General features: G+C 39.0%; 1 protein-coding gene across 1 annotated transcript; it reads left to right on the top strand.

The window, feature by feature from the left end:
- The first annotated feature begins 1860 nt into the window (after positions 1–1860).
- GPR148 (G protein-coupled receptor 148) lies at positions 1861–4051 on the top strand. The gene is given in 4 exon segments (XM_060621358.2): positions 1861–1942; positions 2988–3069; positions 3071–3906; positions 3909–4051. Coding segments are annotated over 4 exon segments (1143 nt in total).
- Positions 4052–22217: the final 18166 nt, after the last annotated feature.

Below are 22217 nucleotides of genomic sequence, written 5' to 3'. Positions count from 1 at the left end.
AATGAATACTCTGCATGTCTCGGGAAAGGCAGCTTGTACTCATCCTGAGCCTTCCCACAATGGCAAGGCACTTAACCTCCTTTGGTCTCAGTTTCCCACCTAGAAGCTGTCTTGCTGATTCAGTGTAGTGTTCCCATGATGTCATGTGCTGGTGCTTGCATGCAGTAGATGCCCCACAGTGAGGCTGTGTGCAGTCACTTAGTTTCTCTCTCCCTTGGGGGGCAGGACTTGAGGGCCTGTCCACTTGGCAGTTTGAATTTGTTTGCATCAAGCTTTTCCATAGTTTCAGCTTATCTCCAGCTTCCTGGATGGTGCCTTCTGTCTGGTCTCTGGACAAGGGCAGTCCCAGGAGCCAGAGGCTTTTGAAATGACACACATGGTGAAGATTTTATTTCCAAAGTGACATGTAGATTTGCTAACCTGTACTGCTCATTTTCTCTGTATCAGTATGTGGTCTCCTATAGCACCCACAACGTGTACAGACAGGCATGTTCTGACCCATACTGAGATCAGAGAATGGAGGGGAATAGAGCATTTAAAGGTGGTGATGTCACTAACCAGGAAGGGGCAGTGCTACGTCATCCCTACAGCAGTCAGCACATACTGACCTTCGAGAAAGGCTGATACCAGAGACCCCACATCCATGCTAGTCTGGATTTTTCCAGAAAGGGCAATCTGGGTGGTGCATGATTTTCAACAGTAAGGCAGGCTCCTTATTACACTTACCAGCTCATTTATCATGGGAGTTACTAACTTTCCATTTCCCTGGAGCTGTTGCCTGTCACCAGCTATCAGAAGGATTGAGCCTTCAGTTACATTTTTACTGAAGGGTTGTCATTTAATGGTTTCCCTCTCCCAGGGAATCTGTGTTCTAAGACAAGCACCTGCGGAGGGCAAGACTGACAGCCAGGGACTGGCAAGGGTATCTGTAAGGCCGACAGCAGGGGGCAGCCTTACCTCCAGCCCAGCTCTAGGCATACAGGCCTCAGAGTACACCTGCAGGGCAGGGCTCTGTTCCCTCCCCAGACCTGGGGCCACTTAAGGTCTGAGGGGTGACACCCTGGGGAGCACAGGCCCTGGCAGAGGAGATAGGGAGGCAGGGTTAGCTTTCTGGCATTGCAAATTTTCTGGAGGAGGGAGATGTACTTTGTCAGAACAACCCTTAGAGTTTTTACCATAGTCTACCTTCAGGATGAAGTTGTTGCTACTCCTCCTCAAATACTGTAACAAACCCTCAAGAAAGGCATGGTCCCTGGGTTGAGTGGGAGTTAAGTGGGGGTCTCTCCTTACCTGTACCCCAGATATGTTCTATGGCAAGGCTCTGTCCATGGGGCACTCTTAGGAAAGAAGCTACTTGGCAGTGACTGTCAGCACCTGTGTAATTGGATGCAGGCCTCCAGGACAGGTGTATTGTCATCATGGGCCCCCAGTGGGGTCATGGAGACCCAGAGGGGCAAAGTAATTCAGCCAAGGCTACAGTTAATCATAAGAGACAAAACCAGATTTCCTCTGAAGTCTTCAGCTTATGACACTGCTGAGAAAGAGAAGGGAGGCAGAAAGCAAATGCCTGTGTGGTCAGAGGGCCCTTAGCTGAGGGATGAGGCAGGACTCTGGTGTGTCACTTGCTGAATATGTTCCAAGTGACATTCATGATGTGAGGCTGGGCTTCTTGGGGCTGAATGTCTGAAATTTTTGTCTCCCTCTAATCCTAAGAACATCCCGCCTGTGCTCAGGAAGTCAACAGCTCTGTAGCAGCTCCTTCCTTGGGCTCAGTATGGTGTCAAGCTGGGGCCTGGTGTGGGGCCAGAGAGGGGCTGGAGGAGTGTGGCACAGGCAGCATGGGGCGGGGGTCCTAGGGGCATGAAGCATTTAGTGCACTCCTTCTGCAGTGAGGGCAAGGGAGTCTGTGGAGCAGAGAGGACCCAAGCCTCTGGAGAGTGTGGTAAGGTAAGGGCTAGTGTTCTGGTATTGAGCATTTACCCCAGGCTACACATTGCACTAAGTATGTAACCTCTAGGTTTTTGCAGCATTTCCATGAGGTCTGCATAGGAAGAACTCACATTTCACAGATAAGGAAACAAATGTAGAGAGATGAGCAAAGCTTCCTAAGGTTTCAAAGCCAGGATATCAATAACAGAAAGCCTGCTTACCTGAACTGGAGCATGCCTTGTTCTTTCCCAGGCCACCCCACTGTGGGCCCCAACCAAGTGCACATAACCATCTATACATTTCTGGATAACCTGTGATGTCCCAGCTGCTTGTGAGCCTCCCATCCTCTTCTCTCTCCTGCCTTCCGCCCCTTTCCTCTAGCATCTGTGCAGCCTCTGCCAAGTGGGGTATCTGTCTTGCCACACAGGGACACCACAAAAGGGCAGCTGAATGGTCTCCCATGTGGCGTCCTGTGTAGAAAGGTTGTGGGACACACACACATTCACACATAGGGTCACCTATGTGAGCATACCCAGGCCCCTCTAGCCTGGTACCACTTCCTGAGACCCTGTCATGTGCAGCCTCAGACAGAAGCTAGGCCTGTTCCACAGTCCAGAAATCCTAGCTCCCAGATGGCTGCTCCTTCCCTTCAGATAGGACTGCCTGACTATGACCACTGAATTCAATCCAATGTGGTGAGCATTCATTGCACACTCCCTGCTAGCCAACCAGACAGGTTTGGGGGACATCAAAATGGGGGACACTTCTCAAGAGATCAGAGATCAGTGACCAGTGAATCATGGCAATAGGCTGATCCATTTAGATGTGCCCACACACATGCAGCCAGGACAGCTGACAGCTATGCATGAATGTAGGAAGCCCTGTATGAGCAGAATTTTGCTTTGTTGTTTTATTTTTGTTAAACAGTCATCCCTAAGACCTGCTCAAGCTCAACATTTTTGCAGAGGAGTAGTACCATGAGGATCCTGCAGGGGAGATCTATACCTTGGGTGGGTACAGAACCAACCACCTGTGAGAAAGCCTGCCATTCCTGCCAGGAAGCCTGGGGGTTCAGTTGGCACCCTTCCCCCTGGACACAACAGGCTGGCCAGCCTCTGACCAGCTCATCAGCATGCCACGTTAGCCAGCAACACCTCCTAAACCTTGGGGACCTCAGGGTACCTGTCTCCGTGCTGTGTTGGCTGTTCCTTCCCTCAAGCCTGCTGGCTGCAACCACACTGACTCTGAGCCTCCTGCTGCTGGCAACCATCCTGAAGAGCCAGAAGCTGTGGCAAGAGCTCTGCTACCTACTGCTGGCTAACATCCTGCTTTCAGATCTGGCCTACCTTGTGTTCTACATGCTTATCTCATCCAGCAACCTGGGTGGCCGGACTCTGTGCCACATCACCTGTGGTGTTCTCACAGATGTTGTCTTTGCTACCTACACCAGCACCATCCTGTCTTTCATGGCCACCATGCTGCACACCTACCTGGCAGTTGCTTATCCTCTGTGCTACTTCTTCTTCATGTCCTGTGAGGCTGTCCAGAAAGTGGTGGCCCTCATCTGGCTGCTGGCCTAATTCTTCCCTACATGTGTCATTTGGCTTAGCAAGCAGCAAGATGCCAGTTTAGAGAAACAAGGGGCCTTATGCATCCTGCAGCTGACCCTGTGCAATGAGCCAGGCTGTGGCCCCCTGGTCACTATTACCCACACCTACATTTTATGCATTCACTTTCTATGCACAGGTCTCATCACCTACTGCTTCTGGAGGATCTATGCAGAGACCAGGACTTCAGGCATCTGGGTCCAGGGCTATTCCTGGGCCATGGGCACCCTGCTCATCCATACAGTGCTACTCATACTGTACATTAGCCCTGTTATGGTGTTTTGCCTGGATATCATGCTAACCAAGTACAACCACATTGATACCAAAACTCATGTGTGGCTCATGGTAGCCAACAGCGAGGTGCTTATGATGCTCCTTGTGCCATGCTCCCATACCTGTATACACTCCACTACTGGTAGCTGTTGGGGATGGTCGGGGGCCACTTCTCCTCCAGGAGGCACAGTGACATCTTCACCATTTTTAAGAGCTACAAATTTCACAGTTTGGCAAGCTGAGGTTAAAAAGTATATGTTGGATGCATCAGCGTTCAATTATCATCAACTCCAGAGAACTGTAATATACTTGTGCAACAGGACCTTTAAGATGACCTCAGCATTCAACATTTCAAAAGTTTTTAAGTAGAGAAAGCTAACTTCTCACTGAAGCCCTACCTGAAAATTGAAGCAAGTAAAATGACTCAGCAGAGCTCTGATCAAAGTGAAGCTGAGGCCAGATTTGTGCCTTTCCAATGGTTTCCCCCATACCCTCCAAGGCCACTGACAAAGCATGCTGCTGACAAACACACAGAAGCCAAAAGATTACTGAAAGTAATCTGAACCTGAAAAGTAAGCAAGCAGATTTGCTGAATCTTGGACCAGGAACCTCCATTTGGGTAGCTTCTCAGGATGTGGGAGGGAGGAGAGCAAACCTAGGACCCATCTATACCAGGGAGTGTCACGAAGACATCTATAAAGCTGGAACCCCAAACGATTATAGTCTCAGAACAAGGATATATGACAACTAACAAACAGCAAGGACTTTACTGTCTTGATATTGGTGCTGTGCAGAAGAGGAAGAAAATTCCTCAAGAATTCTTAAATAGAAGCTACCCTTCAGACAGGACTAGAACTAGGTTTCAAATTATTTTTGTGGTCAACAAACCTCATACTGTGGTTGATGTGGCTCTTCTGCAGGACTAGAGCTTCAGCTCATGCTTCAAAGAATTTCCCTGGTAAAAGAATGCCAAAGAAAATGAATTGCATTTGGTCAAAACTCACAAAATCACACAAAAGAATAAGGCACCATGAAAGAAAGTGAGAAGAAAAAAGATAGCAGCAGTATACTCCATCCAGCTCCTTGAACTATCAGACACTTGGCTAATACAAAAATGTTCAATGTTTGTTTGTTTTTAAGTAGGCTCCATGCCCAGTGTGGGGCTTGAACTCATGGCCCTGAGACCAAGAGTCACACGTTCTACTCACTGAGGCAGCCAGGTACCCCTCAATATGTTTTAAGACATGAAAAATGACATGGGCATATGAATAAAGAGCAATACATTTTTACAATAACTGAGAAGATTAGGGAAAAAATTAAATAGAACTTCTAGAAATAAAAATATATACATAATAATTAGAATTGGAAAAGATGGGTTATATTTAAAATGGGTTAAAAAGTATAGTATGCAGCAGATTCTTCATCACAGCTAATTTTGAACTCTCCGAAGTTATGTTAATAAATATTTTATGCAATACAAAAAAAAGTATATTAGACACAACTTAAGAGATATTTTGAAATCTGGAAGATAGGTTTAAATAAATGATCTAAAATTCAGCCTAGAGTGACAAAGAAATAAAAAAATATAAATGAGAGATTAAGAGACATTGTATTTAGAATAGAAAAGACTGACATCTAAGAATACAATAGAGACAACGTGGAAAGGAAAATACTTAAAGAGATAATATCTGATAATTTTTCAGATGTTTGAAAGATATCAAACCTCAGACCCAAGAACTCTTAACTAGTTACAAATACTACAAATGACAAATAATCCACCTGAAGCACATCATGTGAAACTGCAGGAAACTGAATACAAAGAAAAGCTATTTAAGCAGGTAGAGATAAGAGACAAAAGAATAACAATTTAAAAGACAGCTGACTTCTGACAAAAACAGCAAAAGTCTGATGTAATGAGAGAAATAACTGTTGATCTGGAATTCTACACATGGGAAAACAATCTTTTCAGAAAGCAAAATAAAAATCATTATAGAACACAAAACCCAAAAGACATTATTCTTAACAGTGCACATTAAAGAAATTTTAATTTCTGGCAGATGGAAAATTATTCCACATGGATGATTTGAGGTGCATGAAAAAAATGGTGAGGAATAAACATTGAAATCTATGTGCATAAATCTGAACAGTCATGGTCTGGTTGGCTGTATGAAAGAAATAAAAATGTCTAATTAGGGGGTTAAAAAAAGTATCATACAAAAATATCATATGAATGGGATGGTATAATTGCACACAAATCATTCTAAAGTTCTAGCAGTCTTCAGGACGAGGGTAGAAATATTAATCTAAGACTTTGTTAAGCAAGTATGTTAAAATACCCAAGGTAACCACTAACAGAGTAGGCAAAAAGAGGAAAGCTTTCTAAAAAATCTATGGAACAAATACAATGAGTAAGAGAAAACTGAAATCATCCAAAATAAAGCAAGAAAGGAAAAACTATATAGAAAAGTCAGGAAAAATAGCATAAAATAATATGATAGAATCCAAACAACTAGTTTAAATGTACGAAAACAATACATTTAAATTGACTAAAATTTGATGATGGGTAGACAATATTGTCAGTTTTCTTTTAAATCAGATATATGTCATTTATAAAAGATAGCCCTAAATAAATAGCAGAGAACTGCTGGAAGTAAAAAGAACAGAAAAAGATACAGAAAGCAAATGCTCATTAAATGTAAGCTAAAAGACAGAAAGTAGACTTTCAAGCAAGAAAAGCATTACTAAAAAAGCTCATTGCATAATGATATGAGGCCCAGTTTATCAGGACAAAAAACTAACACAGAATAACACTGAATAACAGAGCAAAATTGATAAAGTCATGAGGAGAAATGAATAAATCAACCCTCATAAAGAATTTGGGGATCATTTCTCCTTAAATGGTAGATCAAGCAGGCAAAATAAACAAGGATATTGAATTTTGAACAACACAATTGACAAGCTTGACCCAATGGACACATTTAAAATATGACACTCAACAATTGGAGAATATATAGGATATCTAAACATCTGAAATTATTAAGAAAATTGACCACATGCTACCCACAAAGCAAATCTAAGTAAATTTCAGATAATTGAAATTCTTGTGCAGACCACGTCTTCTGAGTCCAGTGCAATTAAGTTAGAAATAAATATGAAAAAGATAATTAAAATATGCTTGGAAATTTATTTTTTTTTCAATATATGAAGTTTATTGTCAAATTGGTTTCCATACAACACCCAGTGCTCATCCCAAAAGGGATGGTTGCCTTTTATTCCATTGTGTATATAAACCACAATTTCTTTATCCATTCATCAGTTGATGGACATTTAGGCTCTTTCCATAATTTGGCTATTGTTGATAGTGCTGCTATAAACATTGGGGTACAAGTGCCCCTATGCATCAGTACTCTTGTATCCCTTGGATAAATTCCTAGCAGTGCTACTGCTGGGTCATAGGGTAGGTCTATTTTTAATTTTCTGAGGAACCTCCACACTGCTTTCCAGAGCGGCTGCACCAATTTGCATTCCCACCAACAGTGCAAGAGGGTTCCCGTCTCTCCACATCCTCTCCAGCATCTATAGTCTCCTGATTTGTTCATTTTGGCCACTTTGACTGGAGTGAGGTGATATCTGAGTGTGGTTTTGATTTGTATTTCCCTGATAAGGAGCGACGTTGAACATCTTTTCATGTGCCTGTTGGCCATCCGGATGTCTTCTTTAGAGAAGTGTCTATTCATGTTTTCTGCCCATTTCTTCACTGGGTTATTTGTTTTTCGGGTGTGGAGTTTGGTGAGCTCTTTATAAATTTTGGATACTAGCCCTTTGTCCGATGTGTCATTTGCAAATATCTTTTCCCATTCCGTTGGTTGCCTTTTAGTTTTGTTGGTTGTTTCCTTTGCTGTGCAGAAGCTTTTTATCTTCATAAGGTCCCAGTAATTCATTTTTGCTTTTAATTCCCTTGCCTTTGGGGATGTGTCAAGTAAGAGATTGCTACGGCTGAGGTCAGAGAGGTCTTTTCCTGCTTTCTCCTCTAAGGTTTTGATGGTTTCCTGTCTCACATTCAGGTCCTTTATCCATTTTGAGTTTATTTTTGTGAATGGTGTGAGAAAGTTTGTTCTGTTTTTAAGAGTCTCTTATGCTTTGGCTCTCTTCCACTCTAACCTCTTTTTTTTTTTCCTTCCCCTCCCCCATGGCTTTCTGTTACGTTTCTCAGGATCCACATAAGAGTGAAACCATATGGTATCTCTCTTTCTCTGTATGGCCTATTTCACTTAGCATCACACTCTCCAGTTCCATCCATGTTGCTACAAAGGGCCATATTTCATTCTTTCTCATTGCCACATAGTACTCCATTGTGTATATAAACCACAATTTCTTTATCCATTCATCAGTTGATGGACATTTAGGCTCTTTCCATAATTTGGCTATTGTTGAAAGTGCTGCTATAAACATTGGGGTACAAGTGCCCCTATGCATCAGTACTCCTGTATCCCTTGGGTAAATTCCTAGCAGTGCTATTGCTGGGTCATAGGGTAGGTCTATTTTTAATTTTTTGAGGAACCTCTACACTGTTTTCCAGAGTGGCTGCACCAATTTGCATTCCCACCAACAGTGCAAGAGGGTTCCCGTCTCTCCACATCCTCTCCAGCATCTATAGTCTCCTGATTTGTTCATTTTGGCCACTCTGACTGGCGTGAGGTGGTATCTGAGTATGGTTTTGATTTGTATTTCCCTGATGAGGAGCGACGTTGAGCATCTTTTCATGTGCCTGTTGGCCATCCGGATGTCTTCTTTAGAGAAGTGTCTATTCATGTTTTCTGCCCATTTCTTCACTGGGTTGTTTTTCGGGTGTGGAGTTTGGTGAGCTCTTTATAAATTTTGGATACTAGCCCTTTGTCCTATATGTCATTTGCAAATATCTTTTCCCATTCCTTTGGTTGCCTTTTAGTTTTGTTGGTTGTTTCCTTTGCTGTATGCTTGGAAATTTAAAAGCCATGATCTAAGCAACTCATGGACCAAAAACCAGTTCATTAATATTGGAACTTAGAAAATGTTTAGAATTGAATAACAATAAAATATTAAATATCAAAAATTTTGACATGTCAGCAGAATTTAGAGGACAATACATAATCATATATGCTCTATCCAAAAGGAAAAAGTCTCAAAATTAATGATCTAGTATCCAAATTAAGAAACTGAAGATAAAACATGTATGTTATCAGTTAGCAATGGCTGTGTCTCATCAGGATTTTGCAGATGGAATCCTGAAAAGGGAGGATTGTCCTGGATTATCTGCCTGGGCCCAATGTAATCACAAAGATTCTTACAAAGAAGTAAGGAAACAGGAGGATAGCAGGAGATGTGATGATGGAATCACAAGTCAGAGAGGGGGAACTGTTTGAAGATGCTATACTGCTGGCTTTGAAATGGAGAAGGGGCTATCTTCCACAGAATGTGGGAGGTTTCTAAAAGGTAGACAAGAAAAGAAAATAGATTCTCCCTTATGATCTCCAAAAGACACTTCAATTTTAGTCTAGTAAGACCCATGTTTGACTTCTGATCTTCAGAACTGTAAGATAATAAATTTGTATTATTTTTAACAACTAAGTTTTGGTAATTTGTTACAACTGCAATAGGAAAATAATACAGTGGGTTTGGTTATGGATGGCTCTTCTCTGCTCCCCATAGTGTCACATCTACCACAGATTAACCTGGGCAGTTCACATGGCAGCGGAAGTTTCAAGGGAGGGGAAGCACTCAGAGACTTGGAACAAGCACACCATTACTTCCAACACATTCTATTGGATAAAGAACAGCACCACCCCACAGTCAAGAGATGAAACAACAGACTCTACCTCCTGATGGGAGGAGCTCCAAATCACATTACAAGGGACAAGGATACAGGGAGGGTTACTATAGGAATTTACAGCCATTTTGGAAAATAACAAGGTTGAAGATGCCCTACTCTATAATCCAGGAATTACATTTCAAGATACAGTCCCTAGAGAAACATTTGTCAGGTATTTTGTGTTCACAGCAGCACTGCTACTATAGCTAAAAATGGTAAATGACCCCAATGGCCAGGAAAAAAAGAATGGGTAAATGCATTATGGAATATTCATACAACAGAACACCATACAGCATTGAAAAGTGAACAAAGAGCGTACACATTAACATTGGTGAATCTCATAAGGATATTGTTGCTGGAAAAAGCAAGTGACAGAAGAATACATATTTTCCAGTTTCATTTCTATAAAGCAGAAGGAAATGGAGAAGATTAAACAACATGAAGTTTAGCAATACATGCTTATGTTTGGAAAGTATAAAAGAGAATGTGATTAACACAAAATTCAGAAAAAAGACTATATGTGGGAAGGAGGAAGATGTCACTGGAGATAACAGGGATTTTCTAAATTATGTTTAATATATTTTATAAGCAGGGTCCACAGTATTTGTTCCATTTCTTATATTTAAAATTGCATAGAACTTATACATACTGTTTAACATATGCTGTGTTAAACAAAAGAATTAATAAAATACGTGACCTACAGCCTTTCCTTCTTCAGCTCTCCCACCTTTCTACCTCCCTTTATATATGAGAAGGTAAAGACCTAGGGAGGGTAAGGAATGTGGTCAAGAGAACAAGCATTTCTAGGGCAACTGTAATTGGCTGTTACTGGCCCAGAGATGAGCATGTATATTAACTTTCCCATTAATGGCAGGGAAGTCTTGGACAATGGGACACAGATTTCTCATTTGTAGGCTCAATGGAAGCCATCTGTGGACACCTGGATGAGAGAGCTCTGTACTCTCTCGATATGTTTTGGGAAGTTAGAACATCCAGATTCTGCTTCCCCTCCCTTACAGTTTGTCCTGCCAGTGGTGGGTGCATGACTTGGGCTTGTTTGGTGGGATGTCCCCAACCCATACATGGAAACAGGAGCCAGTGATGATAGCAGAAGAGCCAGGTCCATGCTGTGTGGTCAATGTGAAAGCCACAGCCTCACCTTGCCAGGAGCAGAGGAGGTACTATGGTTTGGGCTGGGTTATGGCTACATGGCCTCTATGTCTTGTTCTGCAGGGCTGTTGAAAATTCTGAAACCTACTCAAAATTTTTCAGTGCAGTCTTTTCTCTGGATGAACCAGTCAGAGGACAGTTCTGTTGCTGGTGACTAAGAACATGAACTTATATAGAATTTGGTCCAGAAAGTGGGGGTGTTATAAATTATGAGTTTAAGCAACAACAAAGAAGCCTTGAACTCATAGAAAGCCCTGTCCTGAATATTCTACATCATACACTGGACAATTATTTCTACCAATTGATAGGTTTAACATTATACCAATCCATACTTACAGCAAAGTTGCTTTGGGAAAAAGAAATAGTGAACAAAGATAAAGGAACGGGGAATATTCTGAAAAAGAAGACTGAGTGGGCATTAGTCATAGCAGAGACATAAAACAATGTGGTACTAGCACATGAACTGTCAGAAGAACAGAACAAAATAGAAAGTCCAGAAATAGTTCTAAAACATATGGCATGCAGGTTAGTAAGCTATTGTCCCCCTGCAAAAATTCCCACCCTTTATACTTATCTTTGTGATGCTGGAGCTGGGCTCTCAAGCCACACTTTCCTTTGCCCGCTCGTCTCTTGTTAAACTCTGTCCAAAAGGGTCCTAGAGAGAGAATGGAGGGCACAAGGAGGAATAAAATACTGACCCTTCCAGTTTTGCTCCCTGTCCTTGTCTGCATCACCTCAATAATAGCCCTTTACCTCAGCAGTAACAATTGGTTCCAGTTTCCACCCTTTTGGATTCTCTCTCTTTGTGTCCCTCAGAAGTATCACCAGAGAGACAGCACCTCTTCCTCTGAGAGTCTGAGTTTCAGTGACACAAAACTTCTTCACTGAGCTTCTAGGTCTGGTAACCCCAATCACTTCCCTTTGTTCCCAATCCTAGATAAGATAAAATAATATGATAAGATAATATAGATGGTAAATGGATGCTAGATAGATAGATGATAGATAGATAACAGATAGATAGTAAAGGCATCATTCTATATCAGTGAGAAATGATGAATTATTCAATTATTTTAGGACACCTGGGAGGCCATCTAGCTTTAAAAACAATCTCACATGAAAGAAATATTTGAATATAAAAATAAAGCCATCAAAGGCAGTAGAAAGCCTTCTTAAATGGGATATAGAACACAGAAGTGTTACAAGGAAATATTAATTGATTTACTTATCTAAAGCTATAAAACTCTACAGAAGGGAAAAATACCATAAGTAAAGTCAAAAGACAAATCAAAAGTTGTGACAAAATACTTGCTACTGATCTCAAAAATGAGTGGTTTCCTTAAAATATAAGGTCCAGGGGCGCCTGGGTGGCTCAGTTGGTTGAGCGTCTGACTTCAGCTCAGGTCATGATCTCATGGTCCATGGGTTCAAGCCCTGCGTTGGGCTCTGTAATGACAGCTCAGAGCCTGGAGACTGCTTTGGATTCTATATCTCCCTCTCTCTCTGCCCCTCCCAACTCACGCTCTATCTCTGTCTCTCAAAAATGAATAAACATTAAATACATATATATATATAAATATATATATATAGTCCATAAGTTTAACCCCAAATCACACAATTAAAAACTGCTGAAAAACATATACCCGGTGCACATAAAAGAAACTAGTCAAGTCTTATAAGTTTTTGAAAAGGTGATTCACTACACTAATACAATAGACATGGAAAATAAAACAATGACATAACATTTTCCACTTCTTGAATTGATAAAAATTCCATAAGTTTAAGAATACCTTTTTTTTTTTGACGACTGTGATAAGCATGGGTTGTAAGATTATAAATTGTTCTAAACTCTAGGGAGGGCAATTTGCAGTAACTAACAATGTTTAAAATTCACACAATAATAACGCTGTGTGATAGACACCATGTCATCTTTCCCACTTACAGATTAGGAAAGTCAGACACAGAGAGAGAAGTTAAGTACCTTCTCCAACATCACACATCTAATAAGTGGTAGAATTGGGATTCAAACTCAGGCAGTCTGGTGCTAAATCACATGCTCACAAATCTTAGCCCATATGAGCGTTTTTACTGACCCAGGATTCTATTCCTAGTTATTTATCCTACACTTATCATTGCACATGCACATTTTCTTTAGTTAATTGAGATATAATTGACATATAATATTGTATATGTTTAAGGTGTACAATATGTTGATTAGATACATTTATATATTGCAATATGATCACCAATATAGCTTTAACAAACACCACTGACACAACACATAATTATCATTTCTTTATTATGGTTAAAACATTTCAGATCCAGTCTCTTAGCAATTTTGAGGTATATAATACAGTACTGCTATCTGTAATCATTATGCCATGCAAAACTCTAATCTTCCAGTTGCAATATTGAATCCTTTAACAATTTTCTATGCTATATCTACTCTCCATTTGTATGAACTTGCCTTCTTTGAATTCTATGTGTGAGTGATGTACAGTTTTTGTCTTTCTCTGTCCAGCTTATCTTACTAAGCATGATGCCTTCAAGGTCCATTCCTGTTGTTATCAATGGTACAATTTTCTTTTTTATGGTTGAATAATATTTCATTGTGTGCATATGTATATATACATCTTCTTTTTCTGCTTGGGTTATTTCCATCAATAATGCTGAAGTAAACATAGAGATGCAGATATCTTTTCAATATCCTGTTTTCATTTCCTTTAAATATATACTCAGATGTGGGATTGGTGAATCATTTGGTAATTCTATTTTTAGTTTTTTGAGAACCTCAAAAACCCGTACTGTTTTCCATAGTGGCTATATCAATTTGCATTCCAACCATCAGTGTACAGTGTTCCCTTTTCTCCACCTCCTTGCCAACTTGTTATCTCTTGTCTTCTTGTTGATAGCCATTCTGACAAGTGTGAGGTGATATCTCATTGTGGTTTTGGCATCCGTTTCCCTGATAATTAGCAATGTTGAGCACCTCTTCATGTAGTTGTTGGCCATTTGAATGTCGTCTTGGAAAAATTTCTATTCAGTTTCTCTGCCCATTTTTCAATCCAGTTGTTTGGTTTTTGTCATTGAGTTGTAGGAGTTGTTTATTTTTTAATATATCTTGGATATTAACATGTTATTAGATACAGATTTGCAAATATTTTCTCCCCTTCTCTAGGTTGCCTTTTCATTTTGTTGATTGCTTCTTTTTCTATGTGGAAGCTTTTTAGTTTGATGTAGTCTCACTCATTCATTTTTGCGTCTTGTTTCTTGTGCTTTTGGTGTGTTAACTAAAAAATCATCGTGATGAGGTTCTTCCCTATGTTTTCTTCTGAGATTTTTATGGCATCAGGAATTATGTTTGTTTTTAACCCATTTTGAGTTAATTTTTGTGAATGGCTTAAAATAAGGTTCCAATTTCTTTTTTTCTGCATTTGATTACCCAGTTTTCCTAACACCATTTGTTGAAGAGACTATCCTTTCCCCATTGAGTATTCTCGTCTCTCTTGTCAAATAATAAATGGCCATATAAGTTTGGATTTATTTCTGGGCTCTTTATTCTGTTCCATTGGTCTTTATTATGTTGAGGTATGTTCTTTGTACACCCAATTTGTTGAGAATTATTTTTATCATAAAGGATGTTGTATTTTGTCAACAGATTTTTCAATCATTTATTGAAATGATTATATTATTTTTTCTTTTATTCTATTAATGTAGCTTATCACATTGATTGATTTGTGTATGCTGAACCATGCTTGCATTCCAAGGATAAATCCTACCTGGTTATGGTGTATTATTCTTTTAATATGTTATTGAAATCAGTTTGCTAATATATATATTTTTTAATTTGAGAGGGAGAGAGAGAGGAGAATGTGAGTAGGGAGGTATGGGGAGGGAGGAGAGAGAGAATCTCAAGCAGGCTCCACACTTAGCGAGGAGCCTGATGAAGGGCCTGATCCCATGATCTGGGGATCATGACCTGAGACGAAATCAAGAGTGGAACATTCAACTGACTGAGCCATCCGGGCACCCCTAGTTTACTATTTTTTGCAAATGTTTGTATCTATATTCATCAGGAATTTAGTTTTCTTTTCTTGTAGTGTCTATATCTGGGTTTGGTATCAGGATAATACTGCCTTTTAAAGTAAGTTAGGGAGGGTCCCCTCTTCTTCAATTTTTTGGAAGAGTTTAATAAATATTGGGGTTAATTTTCTTTAAATGTTTAGTAAATTTACCAGTGGTTTTGAACACTTCCATGCTAGGAGTTTTTTGAATACTTATTCAATATACTTAGTCTGCTCAGGTTTTCTATTTCTCCCTGATTCAGTTTTGATAGAATATACATTTCTAGGAATTTTTCCAATTCTCCTCGGTTATCCAATTCACTGGTATATAATTGTTCATAGAAGTCTCTTATAATCCTATGTAGTTCTTTGGTATCAGTTATAATATCTCCTCTTTCATTTAGAATTTTTTCTGTTTATTTATTTATTTTGAGAGAGAGTGAGAGTGGGAGGGGCAGAGAGAGAGGGAGAGAGACAGAGAATCCCAAGCAGGGTCTGCGCTGTCAGCACAGAGCTGAACACAGGGCTTGAACTCAGAAACTGTGAGTGAAATCGTGACCTGAGCCAAAATGAAGAGGTGGACACTTAACTGTATTGAGCCATCCAGGCACCCCCATTTCTAATTTTATTCATTCAAGGCTTCTTGCTTTTTTTCTTAGTTTTGCTAATGGTTTGTTAATTTTTTCCACCTTTCAATAAAACCCATTCTTTGTTTTATTCATCATTTCTATTGTTTTTCTGGTCTCTATTTCATTTATTTCTGCTCTGATCCTTATTATTTCCTTCCTTCTGCAAACTTTGGGCTTAATTTGTTCTTTTTTTTTCTAGTTCCTTAAAGTGTAAAGTTAAGTTGTTTGAGACCTTTCTATTCTCTTACTATATGCATTTATTGCTATAGATTTCCCTCTCAGAGCTGCTTTTGCAGGATCTCATAGGTTTTGGTGTGTTTTTATTTTCATTTGTTTTGAGATTTTTAAATTTCCATTTTGATTTTTTTTATGCATTGGTTGCTCAGGTGTGTGCTGTTTAGTTTCCACGTGCTTTAAAAATTTCCAGCTTTCCCCTTCTTGTTGATTTCTAGTCTCATGCCATTGTGGTCAGAAAGGATCAGTGGTATGATCTTTTCAATCTTCTTAAATTTGCTGAGGTTTTCTGTGTTACCTATCATATGATCTATCCTGGAGAATGTTCTGTGTGCACCTGAGAAGAATGTGTGTTCTGCTGCTGTTGGATGGAACGTTTTATAGATGTCTGTTAGGTCCATTTTGACTAATGCATGGTTAAGTTCAATGTTTCCTCATTGATTTTTTATGTTTGGATGATCTATTCATTGTTGAAAGTGGGATATTGAAGGCCTCTACTATTACTGTATTGTCTGTTTCTCCCTTCAGATCTGCTAGTATTCAGTTTATATATTTAGGTGTTCTGATGTTGGGTATGTATATATTTATGATTGGTATAGTTTCTTGATGTATTGACCCAATTATCATTATATAATGATCTTCTTTGTCTCTTGTTACCTTTTATGGCTTAAAGTCTATTTTATCTAAATATAGTTACCCCACTTTTGTTCTATTTGCCTGGTTGTTTTTTTTTTTTTTTTTTTATTCCTTCCCTTTGAGCCTACATGTGTCCTGAAAGCTGAAGTGAGTCTCTTACAGGCAGTATGTGAGCTGGTCTTGTGTTTTTAGCCACTCCAGCACGTTGTGCCTTCTGACTGGTAAATTGGGTTATTGTTGAGTTACTAATGCTATCTTGTTCATTGCTTTCTGATGTTATGTAGTTTCATTGTTTCTTCTTCCCTCTGTTTCTGCCTGCTTTTGTAAATTGGTGATTTTCTGTGGTGGTGTGCTCTGTTTCCCCTTTCTTTATTTTTTGTGAATCTACTCTAGGGTTTTGCTTTGTGATGATCCTGAGGCTTACATAAGACATATCATAGATAAAACAGTCCTTTTTAAGCCAATAGTAACTTAACTTTGATCACCTGTTAAAAAATTCACCTTTTAATCCACTGCTTTTATTTTTGATGTCACTTTTACTTCTTTTTATATTGAATTCATTAACAAAGTATAGTAGCCATAATTATTTTTAATACTCTTTCCCTCTGACTTTCAAACTATAGTTAAGTGGTTAACATACCATTCTATTACAAATTATCATTTTCTAAATCTGATTGCATATTTACCTTTACAAGTGTGCTACATACTTTCATATGTATGAAACACTCCCAAGCAAGCAAAATACACAAATCAATAAAATATGATACACCATATTAATAGAATGAAAGAAAAATCATATGGTTACTTCAATAGATGCAGTAAAAGCATTTGACAGAATTCAATGTCCTTTCAGGATCAATATGCTCAATAAATGGATATAAAAGGATATACTTCAATAAAAGCCATATATGACAAGCACACAGCTAACATCATACTCAACAGTGAAAGGCTGAAAACTTTTCTGCTAAGACCAGGAATAAGACAACTTTCACCACTCCTAATTCAACATTGTACTGGAAACTATAGGCAGAGCCATTAGCTGAGGAAAAGAAAAAAGAGAAATCCAAACTGGAAAGGAATATGTAAAACTGTAATTGTTTCCAGATGATGTGATATACATAGAAATTTCTAAGACTCCACCAAAACATTGTTGAACTAATAAACAAATTTAGTAAAGTTGAAAGATGCAAAATCAACATACAAAAATCAGTTGCATTTCTCTATGCATTTTAGTGTCATATTTTAAAATTCATTGCCAAGACCAAGACAGCTTTTTCCCTTGTCTTTTCTTTTATGAGTTTTATAATTTCAGGTCTTAAATATATTAAGTCTTTAATCCATTTTGAGTTAATTTTTATAAGTAATCTAAGATAGTGCTTGAAATGCACTCTATGCATTTCAATAATCTGAAAAAGAATTAAATAAAATAATTATATTTGTAATATTATCAAAAATAATACAATACCTAGGAGTAAATTTAACTAAAGAGGTAAAAGATTTGTACACCGAAAACTACAAGACATTGATGAAAGATATTAAAGATAGAAACAAATGGGAAAATATTCCAAGCTTGTGGAGGAAGAATTAATATTGTTCAAAGGTCCATACTATCCAAAGTCATCTATAGATTTAATGCAATCTTTATCAAAACTCTAATGGCACTTTTTAATGGAAACAGAAGAAACAATCCTAAAACTCCAAAAGACCACAAAAGACCTTGAATAGCACAAATCCTGAGAAAGAACAAAGCTGGAAGCATCACACCTCCTGATTTCAAATTTTATGCCAAAGTTGTAGTAATCAAAATAGCGTAGTACTATAGCATAGCATAGCTGTAGTAATCAAAATACTATAGCATATTTATAGACTATGAATAGTCTCTTCAATAAACTGTATATTCACATGCAGAAAAAAGAAACTGAAGCCCTATCTTAGATTACTTATAAAAATTAACTCAAAACGGATTAAAGACTTAAAATATTTAAGACCTGAAATTATAAAACTCATAAAAGAAAAGACAAGGGAAAAAGCTGTCTTGGTCTTGGCAATGAATTTTAAAATATGACACTAAAATCATAAGCAACAATAGCAAAAATAAAGTGCAACTACATTAAACTAAAAATCTTCTGCACTGCACAACAAAAGAAACAATCAACAAAATGTAAAGGGCATCTATGGAATGAGAGAAAATATTCACAAACTCTCTATGTGATAAGGGGCTAATATCCAAAGTATATAAAGAACTCATACAACTCAGTAACAACAGCAACAAAACAATTGATTAAAAAATAGGCAGAGGAACTGAACAGATATTTTTCCAAAGAAGACTTCTAAATGGCCAAGAAACATGAAAAGGTGTTCAACATCACTAATTATCAGGGAAATGCACATCAAAACCACAAGATATTACCTCACAATTGTTAGTATTGCTATTATCAAAAGAACGAGAGACCACAAGTGTTGGAGAGACCGTGAAGAAAATATAATCTTTGTATGTGGTTGTTGGGAATGTAAATTGTCATCCACTATGAAAAAAAGAATGGAGGTTCATCAAAAAATTAAAAATAGAATTTCTTATGATCCAGCAATTCCACTTCTGGGTATATATCCAAAGGAAATGAAATCACTATCTCAAAGAGATGTCTGCACCCTCATGTTTCATTCCAGCATTATTCATAATAGCCAAGACTTGGCAATAACCTTAGTGTCCATCAATGGATGAATGGATAAATAATATGTACATGTATATACATGTATACACACATATATACACACAAACATAATGGAATATGATTCATCTATAAAAAAGGAAGGAAATCCTGCCTTTTGTGACAACATGGACGTATCTTGAGGGCTAAGAGAAATAAGTCAGACAAAGACAAATACTATATGATTTCATTTGTATGTAGAATCTAAAAAAGCTGAATTCATAGAAGTAGAGAGTGGAAGGGTGGTTGGCAGGGGATGGTGGGAGGAGAAATGGGGAGATGTTGACCAAAGGATAAAACTTCCAGCATAAGATGAATAAGTTTGGGGATCTACTGTACAACATAATGACAATAATTGACAATACTGTATTATATACTTGAATATTCCTAAGAGAGTAAACTTCAAATGTTACTACAACACCCTAATATTGAGGAGGGATGTTTTGCCATATATACATGTATCAAATAATCAGGTTGTATGCCCTAAACTTCCATATGGATATGTCAGTAATACCTCAATACAGCTGGGAAAAAAAAGACAATCCAATTTAAAAATACATAAAGGACTTGAACAGACAGTTCTCCAAAGAATTTATACAAATGGCTGATAATCACATGAAAGATTTCTTACCACCACTAATCATTAAGGAAATGCAAGTCAAAGCCATGATGAGATACTACTTTATGTTCATTAGGATGACTATTAATTGAAAAACAACAAAATCATGGAAAATAGCAAGTATTGGTAAGGATGTAGAGAAATGGAGAACTTTGGCATTGCTAGCAGGAATGTAGTAAAAAGTACAATGTTCCTCAAAAAATTAAACATAGAATTACCATTACGATCAAATAATTCCACTTCCAGGAATATACTCAAAAGACCTGAAAGCTGAAACTTGAACAGATATTTATATACCAATGTTTATGGCAGCATTTTTCACAATAGACAGAAGGTGGAAACAACTCAAATGTCTATCAATGGAAGAATGGATAAAGCAATGTATTCAGCCTTAAGAAGAAATGAAATTTTGATACATATTACAACATGGATGAATCTTGAAAACCTTAAGCTCAGTGAAATAAACCAGACACAAAAGGACAAATATTGTATAATTCCCTCATTAAGAGTGTGTTTGTTTGAGATTGGGGAGAACAACTTTCTGCAGGAGAACTAGCCTGAGTACTAGAGTTCCTCCTCCTCACCCAGATACCTACTCCAAATTGTGGCCCTTGAAGCATTTCTTCTCCAAGTTGACAGTCCCAGCCCTGCCAGCCTTCCTAGGATCCCATTGTCTCATTTCCCAGTCTTCTCTGATGTAGGATCCATAAGGAACTACTGAGTTCAGGCTGCAAACCTGGATTCTTGCACCATGACCAATGCAGTTGACAGATCAGCACCTACGTATTGTATTTGTGTTCAGTCAACTGAAATCTTTTGGGTCTTTCAGAAAGCAAGGGTTATGGCCAGAAGGTCTGAGACCCGCTGGACAATCAAGAGGACAGGGAGCAAGGTCAGAGAACCCTAAGGACTCATGCCAGGGATGAAAAGAGTTACAGCCATGGCCCAAAAATGTTGTGAGGTCTGGTAAGAAAACTAAGTGTGTTATAAAAATTACATAAAGGAAGTTTACAATAGGACACTATTAAAGAAAAATCATCAGTAGTTTCTGAACTGGGAAATCTTGCTGTGAAAGATCATTCCAGGGGATCCTTGTAGAAGACCTGATCCCATATCTTTGGGAAAGAAAAAAATTATATATTATAAATTATACACATAGTTTGTTTTGTTACCTAAAAGTATATTTTATATTATTTAAAAAATTTTTCTAATGTTCATTTATTCTTGAGAGAGAGAGACAGAGCATGAGCATGAGCATAGGAGAGGCAGATACAGAATCCAAAGCAGGCTTCAGGCTCTGAGCTGTCAGCACAGAGCCTGATGTGGGGTTTGAACCCACAAGCTGTGAGATTATGATGTGAGCTGAAGTCGGACACTCAACTGACTAAGCCACCCACCTGCCCCTAAAAGTAAGGATGTTTTAAAATTCTCTGAAAGGATGAGAGTAGATGGCTTAGAATAGCTCTCATTGGCTCAAGGGTGACAGGTTCAGATGGAAAAGAGCAATTATCACCCACTGGAAGAAGTTAAGCCCATAATTATCCTCAAAACGGGAGAAAATTAAGAAAAATATAAAGTCCTTGTAATGCAGAAGATGGAAGATCCTAACAGAAGAAAGTAACGTTTGTTAACTTCAGCTAGTGAGGACTGTGGAGTCTGTGGGAATCCTCCTCTTGATTCAGGGTGTATGTGGCGATGAAACATAGACCAGCCTTTGTTTCTACCTAACAGGGAAGAATTGACTGAGGGAAGTCTGATGGCCAGAAACTGCCAGAAAAGGTCAGGACTACACCACAGGGAGAGGGGACACCTGGGGTCATCTTGCATCAGTCACTAGGTAGAAAGGCCCTTTAACAGCAAGAAATGCAATCAGGTGGACTTATCCAAAGGTGGTGGCAGACACTTTCTGGAGGAGGGGACAGCAGTGAGAAGCCTCTTGACTCTAGGGTGAAATGATCTCAAGATGACTATAAAGAAGGTTGATGGGTTATGCCAAAGACAGCCCACACCAACATGACACACCCTGTGTCTAGGGGGGTTTTTGGACATGGGGACGAGGTGGAGGCCATCAGGCTGAAAGGAACTCATGGTCTTTGTCATTTTCCCTAGTCCTGACCTCTTTTGGGTCTCAACCCAAGGCTGGACTAGGCGACCCCTGAGTCCTTCCTTCCATCATTCACTGCCTGCACTCACCCCTGTTGTGTGGGATCAGCCATCACCACCACCCGGATCTCTGTCCCCCTTACACACTCCTGAGGGATAGGCAGCTTCACCAGCACCAGCTGTGCGCTCCCGCCCCTCTCCACCCCACACACCCTCCCCCATGGTCCTGGCACCGCTCCCAGAGCCATCCAGAAGTTATTTAATCCTTACTTTATTCCTTTCCCACCATCAGGTCCTTGGTCCTGAGCTCAGAGGGGAGAGTCCCCACAACATTTCTGCTCTTCCCCACAAAACTGCTGCAGGGCAAAGCACCGGCTGACTTCACACAGTAAGTACTTGT

Source organism: Panthera onca, chromosome C1 (assembly GCF_046562875.1).
Source record: "Panthera onca isolate mPanOnc1 chromosome C1, mPanOnc1 haplotype 2, whole genome shotgun sequence".
Taxonomy (NCBI): domain Eukaryota; kingdom Metazoa; phylum Chordata; class Mammalia; order Carnivora; family Felidae; genus Panthera; species Panthera onca.
This window is presented reverse-complemented; position numbering and strand designations above follow the sequence as displayed.